Here is a 12,670-nt window from a genome sequence, read left to right on the forward strand (position 1 = left end):
TTAATTTTTTTTGCTTTTCCACTCTATTCATACCCTTCAGGTACAATGGAATGGACGATCTCATCTTGAGGTCAGCGTCCCAGGAACATATCGTGATCATCTATGTGGGCTTTGTGGAAATTTCAACAATTATCCTCAAGATGATTTCCGTGATCGAAGGGGTCAGATACTTCTGTCTGAGGCCGCCTTTGGAAACAGTTGGAAGGTGATGAAAATGCTGCAGTGTGACGAGTAGAATTCTCTAGCTATTGATTTCTAAGGCTCTTTATCTCTTTACAGTTTTGTACATTTTGAAAGCCTCTATAATATGTAACAAAAAGAAGGAAAGGGGTAGTGGGACTTTATTTGAGGCTTGTCATTAAGAATGATGATGCTTACATAAAAAATACAATTATTATTATATAAACTATAATGTGCAGTTATACTGTTATGAAGATCCGTATAGCTGTATGCTGAATTACATTTATGTTTTATGATTTACACAGGTACAAAGCAGTAACGACTCCTCCAGTGTATGCTGGGATGGGCAAGATGTGGACCCCTGTAAACAGGCTGGATATCGTGCTAGGAAAGAAGCCAATGGTCGTTGCAAATTACTAAAGTCCAGTGTGTTTGAGCCATGTCACAGAGTGGTTCCACCAGAGATGTTCTTTGCTTCATGTGTATATGATCTGTGCGCATGCGGAGCAGGAGATGAGTGTCTGTGTGATGCTCTGGAAGCATACGCATCAGAGTGCAGGGAGGCAGGAGTTGTGTTGCAGTGGAGGTCTCCAGCACTATGTGGTGAGTACAATGTTATCTTAAAATATTTCTGTAAAAATTGTGCTGTTTTGAAAGAAACATAATTTGTGTCTCCATAAAATAAAGAGAGAATCATTATTTTCAATTCTGCATTATTTTATTAGGCATTTTTACATCATATAAACATCCTAGAGGATCCTCCTAATCATGTGTACCCCTATGTGTGTGATTTAAAAAAAAATCTGATTATACCACATTTCAGAGTGCCGCTTAGCGCTCAAGTGACTGGCCGGCTCTCTCCTCTCCCCGTCTGACAGCTGCAGCAGGCGGGACCAAGATTCCCCCACTGACGTCAGTCAGGAGGGGAGGAGAAGAGTGCCAGTTAGTCACGTAAGCGCTGAGTGGCTCTCTGAAATTAGGTATATACTGCATTTTTTTAATAAATCACACACACACACACCCAGGGGAACACAGGATTAGGAGACAGCGCTGATAGTATAAAGATGTCAATGTTATTCCAGCAGCAGGAGGGGGGGAGCATTGTCAATTGCTGACAGGCGGGGAGGGAGTGGGGAGAGGAGGACAGGAGAGACAGCGGATGAGAGGGGCACATAAACTGACCACAGTGTCAGGGCTCAGCAGCCATGATACACTGTAATCCGTTTACAGAAGGGAGGGCATAGCCAGGCAGGATCAGCCAGGTATTTCAGGTGTTAAAGGGGGCCAAATTACACAGCACAAGCACTATGCTGTTTAACATGCTTTAAAGGGACAGGATCCTTTTTTTTTAGGGTAACAAACGCTTTAAACCTCCAGGATGTTTATAAGAATAAATAAAACTTCCCAAGATACAAATAACTGAGAACTCCTGTCACATGGACAGCTAAAGTCTTGGTATGAAAACAAGGGCCAGGCACTGGGATTTCTGATTGTAAAACTGGCAGTAGAAAGATCAAAATTCAGCCAGTTCAGGAGGGACCAATTTAGCATCAAAAAGGTTAACTGGGAGATCCTGTCTTCAGTGTGTTTAGGCCCCGTTCACACAGACTGACTCGAATGGACAATCCATAGCTCTCTATGTGTTGCAGTTAAATACCAAAATCATACATTTTCTGTTGCAGGGATGTCTGTAATTTGACCCTATGCATTCTTCTGAGGAAAAAAGAGAGCAGCTCATAATCCAAAAAGGGAATGAGATATCTGGGTATTTTCTGTACATGGTGTGTAAAATACACCTAGTGTTGCCATGGTTACAAATATGCAACATTTGACTGATGTTTTTGCAAATCAACTCTGTAATAGAGCAGAAATAATATAAGGACTAACAAGAATAATGGCTGGCTAAAGAGTGAAATGTAAAAATAATTTCAATACCTGTGTCTCCTGGGCTTACTGCCGGATGTAGAGGTAGACAAGTACCAGACTATCTTTATATATGAAACACTGTTTATGGCTAGGAAGGTGGTAGCCAAGGCCTGGATGCGGGCCAGGGCCTCAACATTAGAAGAATGGAAAAGGGAGGTTAACATCACCCTTCCGTACAGGCGGATGATCTATGTCCATAGGGGGCGACCACAGAAATTTTCTGCCGTTTGGGACAGGTGGCTGGGTGACGGAGAAACTTGCAAGGTCTGAGGTACTATATAATGAAGTGTCTGAGTGGGGGGGGGGGGGGGGGTGGTATGTGCTTTTCAGTTTTATGGGTTTGGTGCTGGTGTGCTTATGACTGTAATGACTGGTTGTACCAGAGGGATGGTTTGAAAGGTACAGTGTACAAATGTAAAACCCTTGTTTAAGTTTAGTTGCTGTTAATCCATTGTCTTTTGTTTATGTATGTATGCCTCCTTTTCATCTCAATAAACTTGATTTTTCTGGTTAAAAAATAAATAAAACATTTCAATACATTTAAATTAATAATATTTTTAGTGTAAAATTATATTTTTTAAGTAAAGTACAGTGGAATCTTGGTTTAAGAGCATAATTTGTTCCGGAAGCATGCTCTTAAACCAAATCGTTATTATATCAAAGCAAATTTTCTTATAGGAAATAATGGAAAATCAGATAATTTGTTCCACAACCATTTATTCATATAAATGATTACGGCAAAACAAAACACAGTAAAAAATGTACTGTAAACATAAAACAAATTAAACTGAACTTGCAGTGGCTCTGTGTTGCAAAAGTACAGTAAAAGAATGTGCACAGTGTTAAGAAGTCTGGTGCTCACCTGCTTTGTATACTGTACTGTTTGTAGAGAAGCTGGCCAAAAGGGTTGGTGCTTATTTTTTTACTGTACAGGGTACTGTATTTAGTAGAGCTGGTGTACAGTACACAGTAACGCTGTATGTGTCCACAGCATCAACTCACAGCACTTCCTGGAGAACTCTGAACTGTTGACATCACTTCCGGGTAATCCTGCCCCTGCTGGGAGTGTCTGAGTGTCTCCAGGAAGTGCTGTGAGTCGTCTTCTGGTCACATACAGTGCACAAAGCTGAGCTGTATACTGTACTGTGCACTGTGCGGCTTAACTGGTCATACACACAGCGGTTTTGCACGAATGGCCAACGAAATCCTTCAAATGTGAGTGTAATTTTTTTTTAACATAAAAAAAAAGCTTGTATATCAAGACGGCGCTCGCAAACCAAAGCAAATTCTTTTTAAAACGCTTGTAAACCGCGTTACTCATAAACCAAGGTTCCACTGTATCGTTTTATTTTAAATTTAAAAACATTTTTAAAACATTTTTTACTCAGAACTCCCTTTAACATACCTACTGCAAAACTTAGAATTTTTTTTTGTTAAGAAAAGGGGTAAAAGATCTAACAATCAGGGTTGGATTAAAGAGGAAGTAAAATCCCATGCTTTGTTTGTACCTAGAGTTAAGCCTATATTAAGGTTTACCTAGGTACTGTAAATATCTCCTAAACTTGCACTCTTTAGGAGATATTTACTGTATACCCCGCTGATTACATCATCTACACGTGCGCTCTGAAGGAACGGCCGCCTGTGCTGTTTCTTCAGAGCCGTGTGCCGTAACCGGTGGCTCCCATGCACATGCACGAGAGTGACAATCTTCATGGCTCCAGACACTCACAGCACTGGAGCCTGCAAACCCCGAAGAAACACCGGGAAGATGTCATCCATCTCAGAGGTGTGCGGGTGCCGATGCGTGGGTTTGATTCGAAGGTATTTTACCTTAGATGCATACTAGCTCATTATGCCTTTGTCTTACAGGGTTTTTTTGGGGGGGGGGAGGGGGGGGTTTACAACATCTTTAGGTGACCAAGGCAAGTTGGCATAGATATCAGATCCAAAATGCCATGACAAACACTGTTTCATAATGTTTTTATTGAGTTTTTAAAGTTTCATACAGCGTACTACTACACTTTGTAATGTGTGCCTATTGACCAAAGAGCTTTTGGGCCTGTGTCGATGGACTCTGGGCTTGTGTCCATGACATCAGTTTGACATCCGTTTGATTCTGAGATCATATAGAATCCATTTATAGGTTCCGGTTTCGTGCTGGATTACTGACTTTATTGGTGCAGTTTGTTTACATGGAATCCATAACATGGTCATGAAACTATCTACAATTGCAAGTGTAAGCTCCAGATGCCTTTTTTTGCAGAGAAAAATAGTTGATGGTCTTCGAATAGTAAAAATGGCTTGTATTTTTTTTTTTAGATGAAGATGTATCCTATCTGTAGTATGATGTCGTATTTAATGTTGATTTTTTGTTCTTACAGCTGTTGGCTGTCCACATGACAGAGGTTATGTGTTCGATGAATGTGGCCCTCCCTGTCCCAAAACGTGTTTCAATAAAGATGTTCCCCTTGGAGTCCTGGAGTCTCACTGTTTTAAGCCATGTGTTCCTGGCTGTCAATGTCCAGCTGGGCTGGTAGAACACGAATCTCACTGCATCCCACCCGAGTCATGCCCGAAGATTATTCATGGAAACCTCTGAATTCATAGAACATCTACACTTCCAGCATGAACATGTATGTGTGAAAGAAGTGTTTTAATCTGCTTGGTGATTACACAAACTTTCCTTTCCTGCACAGTAAAAAGTGTGATTCACATTTTCATCATCACAGTTATGAACTTAAATATGAAATATGTCTCATGCTTTTCTTTTGTTTTTCAATGTGCATTTGATGTTCAGCTTCCCCTTTAAGCAGCATAACCACCTAATTAGCCAATCGACAATTACTGAAATGTCTATAGTGGGAAACATGGAGGAGATACCAGAAGTCATAAAGACTTTCAACCAAAAGAACATTAATTCTCCATACATTTCTGAATGAAAATTAAATAGTGTTTCAGAAAAACAGCATTGTTTGTGACTGATTGCATTATCAGAACACACTATGGGGGTTTTTTACTAAACCTGGAGAGTGCTAAATCTGGTGCAGCCCTGCACAGAAACCAATCAGCTTCCAGGTTTTATTGTCAAAGCTTCTAGAACAATCTGAAGTTAGAATCTCTTATACTGTACAAAAATTAAACCAATTTGAGTCTTTATTAAAGAGGGGGTTCACCCTATAAAAAAAAAAAATTTCTAGCATTAAATTAAGCATAGTAGCGCGAGCTACAGTATGCCTTTATTTTTATTTTTTGCCCCGTACTCACTGTTTAATCCTATAGTGAAGATTCAGACTCCCCGCGGGGAATGGGCGTTCCTATCCAGAGAGAAGATGATTGACGGCCGGCTCTGGCGCGTCACACTTCTCCCGAAATAGCCGAAATAGGACTTGGATCTTCACGGCGCCTGCGCCTAGTCTGTCCGCAGGCGCCGTATAGCGCAGTGAAGAGCCGAGACCTACTCCGGCTATCTTCGGGGAGCGTGACGTGCCAGAGCCAGCCGTCAATCATCTTCCCTCTGGATAGGAACGCCCATTCCCCGCGGGGAGTCGGAATCTTCACTATAGAATTAAACAGTGAGTATGGGGCAAAAAAATAAAAAATAAAGGCATACTGTAGCTCGCGCTACTATGCCAAATTTAATGCTAGAATGTTGTTATTGAGGGTGAACCACCGCTTTAACTACAAATACAGAGAACATATCTAATTTACCTTGCTGTAAAATTTACCTAAATGGATAACTCATGAACTCAATAATAAAACACACTTCATTTATTATACACCATTTTTCTTTTGCCCCATCTATTTATCTGTTTTGACTCAGCCTCCTGACAAGTCGCGTCCCGTTCTGTACAAAGGAACCGCTCTAATCAGAGGGACTCAAGTCGCTCCGACTTAGAAAAGGGTTCCTGTACTACTTTGGGGTCAACTTCAGGGTGACTTCCATTGACTTCAATACAGAAGTCATTTTACAAGTCGCCTCTGAAGTCGTCTACGGATTGCCTTGCCGAGACGCGTGGCAAGTCGTGCCGCCCCAGTGTAAATCGGCACTCATAAAGAGACTGGCATGAATTAATAACATTCTCCCATCAAATAACCTGTAAGGGAATTATTTTTAATTATGGTTGGATATATGAGAAGGCCTGGCAAGCCTGGGCTCAGTGTAGTGAGGGTTTAATGGGCTGCCCAAAAAATCTGGACTGTGGTACTGCCTCACGTCTTCACAGTAGTGGGCCATGACCATTTATGCTACAGTCTGTCATAAACTGCCAAAAGTAGGGCAAAACGTTGTGTACTACTGACTGCAAAAAGAGTAAACCATTTTCACTGATTACTGCAACCAGCCATATGGTCTTTTTTCTATTACTATCCTAACCATAGAAAATTGTCTTGAAAACAGCACAGTTGTGGTGGCCACAGAAAACACTTTCCCTGTTTTTAACTCTTCTATTTATACATACTAAAATACGATACATATCAGGATACTTACTGAAACAGCTGAAGGTTTGAGAAATAAATTACATTTGCGTCAATGTCTTGTAGCGCATATTTCCATGTGTTGATATATGTGGGCTGTGCTGAACATTTGTGGTGCTTTGATTGGATACAAATGTGGATTTAGGTACAGTTAATTTATTACCCTGTGTATCCAATCCACTCCTAAAATTAAGTGCCCCTAAATGACAATTTAAGCAGCAGCCACATTACTAGATTAGAAAACGGAATTAGTTCTCAGTTTCTGAACTGGCTGGCCTAACTCAGGTTGTGAAGAGTTGTGATCTGCTCCCAGGTCAGCCATGGCCACCGACTGACCACATTTCATTTTTTAGTCTAGTTCTCCTAATTTTGTTTATTACGCATCATCACTGGTGTCTTTTTGGGGCTAAGCTGTAATAAAACCAGCGTCTTCTAAAAATGCATTAGCAGAATTAACATGCAATTCTCATCATATTGAAAAAAAAATGAAGACTACAAAGATTATGTAAATATAATAGAAATATTAGGTTTCTTTAAATGATGCAAAGTGCCAATAAAATTAAATCAGATTTCATTGTTTGCCTAAATTGACTAACAATGCACTGAAATCTGTGGACTAATGCACTTTGCGCATAATGCAATAAAATGTTGTTCCATTTTTTATTTATTTTCTGTTGCTGCACTGGACTAGCTACAGTAAATCTAGTTACCATGCTTTGTCCCTTAGATAGCACATACACTCCTCACATCATTTGTGGCCTTGTCACCTCAAACTGGCACGCAAACCTACTGCCTTAAACCTTTGGAGTTAGCACATGTATTTCCAATCCTCTGTGAGGTGCTGATGGACTTGGAGTTGTTGCTCGCTCACTAATAGAGATTACTTTTGTGAAAACCACTGTTTTTTTATACTTATAGATTGCCATATTTATATATCCTTCTTTTTTATGACTTTGTATTCAAAAGATAATGACATTTGTATTTATTGTTACATATTCAAAAATAATAAAGATGGTTTTAGTTCTGTTTAACAAGTGCTGTATTCGTTTTCATTTATTCCTAAATGTTGAGCATATTTACTCTTAAAATGTCATTGCTTGCATCGATGGACAATGGCATAACTACTAGTGTTGAGCAGAATATGCCATATTCGATTTCGCGATATATCTCGAATATATATTCGAATATTCGAGATATATTCGCTAAATTCGAATATTCGTGATATTTTATCGAAATTAAATGATTGCGATTTTTCGCTATTGCGATTGCGAAAATAATTGCGATTTTTTGATAACTGCGGTAGGAGCACTCTGATTGGCTCAGAATATTCGTGATATTTTATCGAAATATCGCAACATGCGAATGCGATATTTATTGCGCAATTTCGAGAAATGCTGGAGGAGCGCTCTGATTGGCTCAGAATATTCGTGATATTTTATCGAAATATCGCAACATGCGAATGCGATATTTACTGCGCAATTTCGACAAATGCTGTAGGAGCACTCTGATTGGCTCAGAATATTCGTGATATTTTACAATACAAAATAATTGCGAATATTCGGCAAATGCGGAAGGAGCACTCTGATTGGCTCAGAATATTCTTGATATTTTACAATACAAAATAATTGCGAATATTCGGCAAATGCGGAAGGAGCACTCTGATTGGCTCAGAATATTCTTGATATTTTACAATACAAAATAATTGCGAATATTCGGCAAATGCGGAAGGAGCACTCTGATTGGCTCAGAATATTCTTGATATTTTACAATACAAAATAATTGCGAATATTCGGCAAATGCAGAAGGAGCACTCTGATTGGCTCAGAATATTCTTGATATTTTACAATACAAAATAAAAAGTGTTTTGCATTGGTGGTGATTCTTTACTCTATCCATCTGTCACAGCCGTTTGTCAATCAAACACCTTGAAGATTGAACACGTTCATGCTGCATGCTTTGGACTTTTTTTCACTTCACATATCAAAGACATTTTTATGAAAGATTATTTTTCTATTATTGGGACTATATTTCTTTATATATTTGTTTCACTGTGTATTTCACAAGTTATTTGCGCTTGCTTATTTTATAATTTGCCCACATGTCTTGTCACTAGACATATTTTTTATTCTTGTAGAGCGACTCCATTTTCTGTCTTGTATTAATTTATGTTGTATAACATTTTTGAGTTGCTGCTGTATTCTCCCCTTTTTTTAAGGTATGCGCAATTTTTTCCTTCTTACAAAAAAAAATAATATCAAACATACAAATATTCATAACAGAAACATACACAAAGCCCCCCCCTTTTGCATCAGAGACAATCAGAGTTCTCCTACCACAGTTATCGAAAATTCGCAATCATTTTCAATTTGGCAACATAAAAGGATCGCCTCAGCTTAGCTACTCGGCCCAGGGTCTCTAATCATACCAGCAATGCTTTTAGACGTCGATAGGATGTGATCTGTTTTAAAAATCAAATTGAAAAAATGCGAATATTCGGAATTGCGAATATTCACCGCGAAATTCGAAATATAGCGCGATTTCTCGAATATGCTATATTCGAGTCGAATATTCGCAATGCGAATATTCGTGAGCAACACTAATAACTACAGCTGCAGAAGCACAAATAGTGTTAAAATTACAGCCAGTGGCAGCTGCTCATACGAGGCGCAGGGGAGCTGCCCCCCCAAACCTCCATGTACCTGTCCATAATTTCCATGCAGGGAGCCGGACGCATGGATTTCTATTGGGGGGGGGCTTGAAGCACGACTAGAGCCTCAGCCTCTAATTGGCTTAAAAAAGGGTGGGATCGGGGCACAGAGCACTGCGTCCCAAGCCCACCCGCTTGTGTGAGATTAGCAAATTATTATTCGCTATTGTCTTCCTGCCTCTCCTCCCGGCCAATCAGGAAGCGGGTCTTAAGACCGGATTGGCTGGGAGGAGAAGCGACCGGATTGGCCGGTAGGAGAAGCAGGGGGGAAGCCGCAGAGAGGAAGAAGCAGGGTTGAAGCCGCCTAAGAGCAGAAGCAGGGGGTAACCAGCAGAAGCCGCCAAGGACTTGAATGGGGTAAGTAGTGCAGGACGATCGACGGAGCGACAGGGGGGTATGGCTCTAAGGTTTGTTTGCCGCCCCCCCCCAAAAAATGAAGGACCAGCTGCCACTGATTACAACCCTAGGAGCACACAGTGTGGTGTAACTACAATCATAGCAGCAGACACAATGGTGTAACTACGCCCAAAGCAGCACAGAACTTTGTGTAACAACAAGCCATAGCAGCATACACATACATAACAGCACACACACAATGGTGGATCTACACCCATAGCAGTACCCCCAGTAAGGTATTTAAGTATTGTCTGGGGATGGGCTTTAAAGTGACTGTTTTTTTTACAAAGTTATCACCTTCTCCCACCCCCCTTAATCTGCTTACTTTCCAGTTCAGTTAATCCTTACTCATAGATTAGATCCTCAGTGCTCCTTTTTAATTTAGTGCCATTCTATGCATCTTTCAGCATTATCCTATTTTGCAAACTGGTGGCCAAAACAACCTCCGTATTCAAAATGAGGTATTAATTATGCTTTTTATGGATGGAAGATGTCTCTCTCGTGCACTTGAGTCTGTGGGGTTAATTTACTAAAGGAAAAAACACTGCTCACTTTACAAGGGAAGTTGCACTTTGAAATATAATTTGCCCCAGAGATTAATAAATGAGGTGGAGCTCTGCTGACTTCCATCATTCAATTGCATGCAAAAAAATGCTATTTTATATCTTCATTGCATTTGATTGGGTATTCTTTAAAAAGTGAAACTTCACCACATTTCTTAAGTCTGCCATTCTCAACCAGGGTTCCTCCAGAGGTTGCTAGGGGTTTCTTGAGAAACAAAAAAAATCCTGACTGAGCTCACCTCAATTGTACACACTGGGCCAGATTCACAACCAGCGGGCGCAACGTAACTTTTCTGATTTAAGTTACACCGCCGCAAATTACACAAGTTAGTGCCCGATCCACAAATCACTTACCTGGAAATTTGCGGCGGTGTATCCTAAATCAGTCCGGCGCAAGGCGGGCCAATTCAAATGGGGCGAGTCCCATTTAAAGTAGGGCGCGCTCCCGCGCTGGACATACTGCGCATGCTCCCAACGCTATTTTCCCGACGTGCTTTGCGCGAAGTTACGTTGCGCCGAGTTTTGTGAATCGCGACGGGTAAAAAAGAGTTGCGGCGGGAAAAATAAAAGATTTGAAAAAAATTCAAAACCGACGCGGTAACGACGGGTATACTTTTGCATGGTAGAGTACCTTTACACTTTTGTAAAGGTACCCTATCTTTGCGACGGCAAACTAACACTTACGGCGACTTAACGAAGGGAAAAAGCTTTGTGGATCTCCGTAAGTGCTAATTTGCATACCCGACGCTGGTTTACGACGAGAACTCCCCCCAGCGGCGGCCGCGGTACTGCATCCTAAGATCCGACAGTGTAAGTCCATTACACCTGTCGGATCTTAGGGCTAGCTATGCGTAACTGATTCTATGAATCAGCCGCATAGTTAGAAACAGAGATACGACGGCGTATCAGCAGATACGCCGTCGTATCTCTTTTGTGAATCTGGCCCACTGTGTGCTGTATCTATAAATAGGTGTAACAAGACCCATGTATAGAAATATAGAAATCACCTTTATTAAACACAAATATGTGAACAGTTCAAAACCCACTATCTATCTCATAAAAACGTAATTGGCCAATTATTTAAAAATACACATAACCATGGCAGCTGCAGGGAAGTTGCAGGGAAATACAGCTTCCATGGTTATTTGTATTTTTAAATAATTGGCCAAATATGTTTTTATGAGATAGATAGTGGGTTTTGTACTGTTCAGATATTTGCGTTTAAGAAAGGTGATTTCCATATTTCTATAAATGTGTCAGATTCTTGTTACACCTATTTATGGACACAGCACACAGTGTGTACAATCAAGGTTGAGCTCAGTCAGACTTTTATTTTATTTTTTTGTTTTATTCATTTTTTTCATATGTGAATGTACCGACAGCTCCCTCTTATGCCTCGTACACAGGGTCGGACCTCACATGTTGATCTAGTTTCCTAAACCTCCATATTCCTTTGTCTTAGGCCCTGTACACACGATCGGACAAAACCGATGAAAACGGACTGAAGTTCAGTTTCATCGGTCCAAACCGACCGTGTGTGGGCCTCATCGGTCAGTTATCCTTCGGTCCAAAAAATTTGAACTTGCTTTAAAATTCAACCGATGGACGCCTAACCGATAGTTCAAAACCGATGGTTAGTATGCAAAAGCATCAGTTCCAAACCCGCGCATGCTCAGAATCAAGTCGACGCATGCTTGGAAGCATTGAACTTCATTTTTCTCTGCACGTCATTGTGTTTTATGTCACCGCGTTGGACTCGATCGGTTTTTGAACTGATGGTGTGTAGGCACATCAGACCATCAGTCTGCTTCATCGGTTAATTCGTCGGACCGTTCTCATCGGATGGACCGATCGTGTGTACGCGGCCTTACATTTTTTTTTTTATATGGGTTTACAACCACTTTGAGACTGTCCATTTTATTGTGCTGGCTGGCTCCTACTGTGCGCTGGCAGTGGAGCTGGTGCCTTGCCTTGTTACAATGCTCAGCACTGTTTATCTTTCTTTTTTTAACTTTATTGTTCATTCATCACAATGTACTGTGCCCTTGCCTTGATTGACAATAATCATGGGCAGAAAAAGCTAGTCACTGCATCTAGTGTGAAACAAACCAAATACAGGAGGCTAGCATGAATGTGACCAGAAACTGCCTTGAGATACATTTTAATTAACACAAAGACATAATATAATGCTTTACTTAACAAGAAGTATTTTGTTCTAATAAACCCACAAATGACTGCAGCGCCATATGTCCCCCCCCCCCCCCCCAATACCTTCTCTCTACAATTCTGCAGACTGATCTATTACGATTAGAAGCAATTTATAATGATCAATAAGGTTAAATTGTAATGCTCTGTATAGTGTGAGTATCAGGATGATGAAAGGGGATTCAGCATGTAAACAGATCCACCAATGAATAATTCAGCT

At 40.5% G+C, this 12,670-nt stretch overlaps 1 protein-coding gene across 1 annotated transcript in view; it reads left to right on the plus strand.

Moving 5' to 3' along the window:
- Nucleotides 1-5,069, plus strand: part of LOC120931615 (kielin cysteine rich BMP regulator) — a 158,876-nt gene extending 153,807 nt beyond the window's left edge. The window contains exons 52-54 of the mRNA XM_040343229.1: nucleotides 41-205; nucleotides 486-783; nucleotides 4,488-5,069. Of these exons, the coding sequence (XP_040199163.1) occupies nucleotides 41-205; nucleotides 486-783; nucleotides 4,488-4,705 (681 nt within the window). The 3' untranslated portion in view covers nucleotides 4,706-5,069. The remainder of the gene's footprint in view (nucleotides 1-40; nucleotides 206-485; nucleotides 784-4,487) is intronic.
- Nucleotides 5,070-12,670: the final 7,601 nt, after the last annotated feature.

The sequence above is a fragment of the Rana temporaria genome, chromosome 3, assembly GCF_905171775.1.
Source record: "Rana temporaria chromosome 3, aRanTem1.1, whole genome shotgun sequence".
Taxonomy (NCBI): domain Eukaryota; kingdom Metazoa; phylum Chordata; class Amphibia; order Anura; family Ranidae; genus Rana; species Rana temporaria.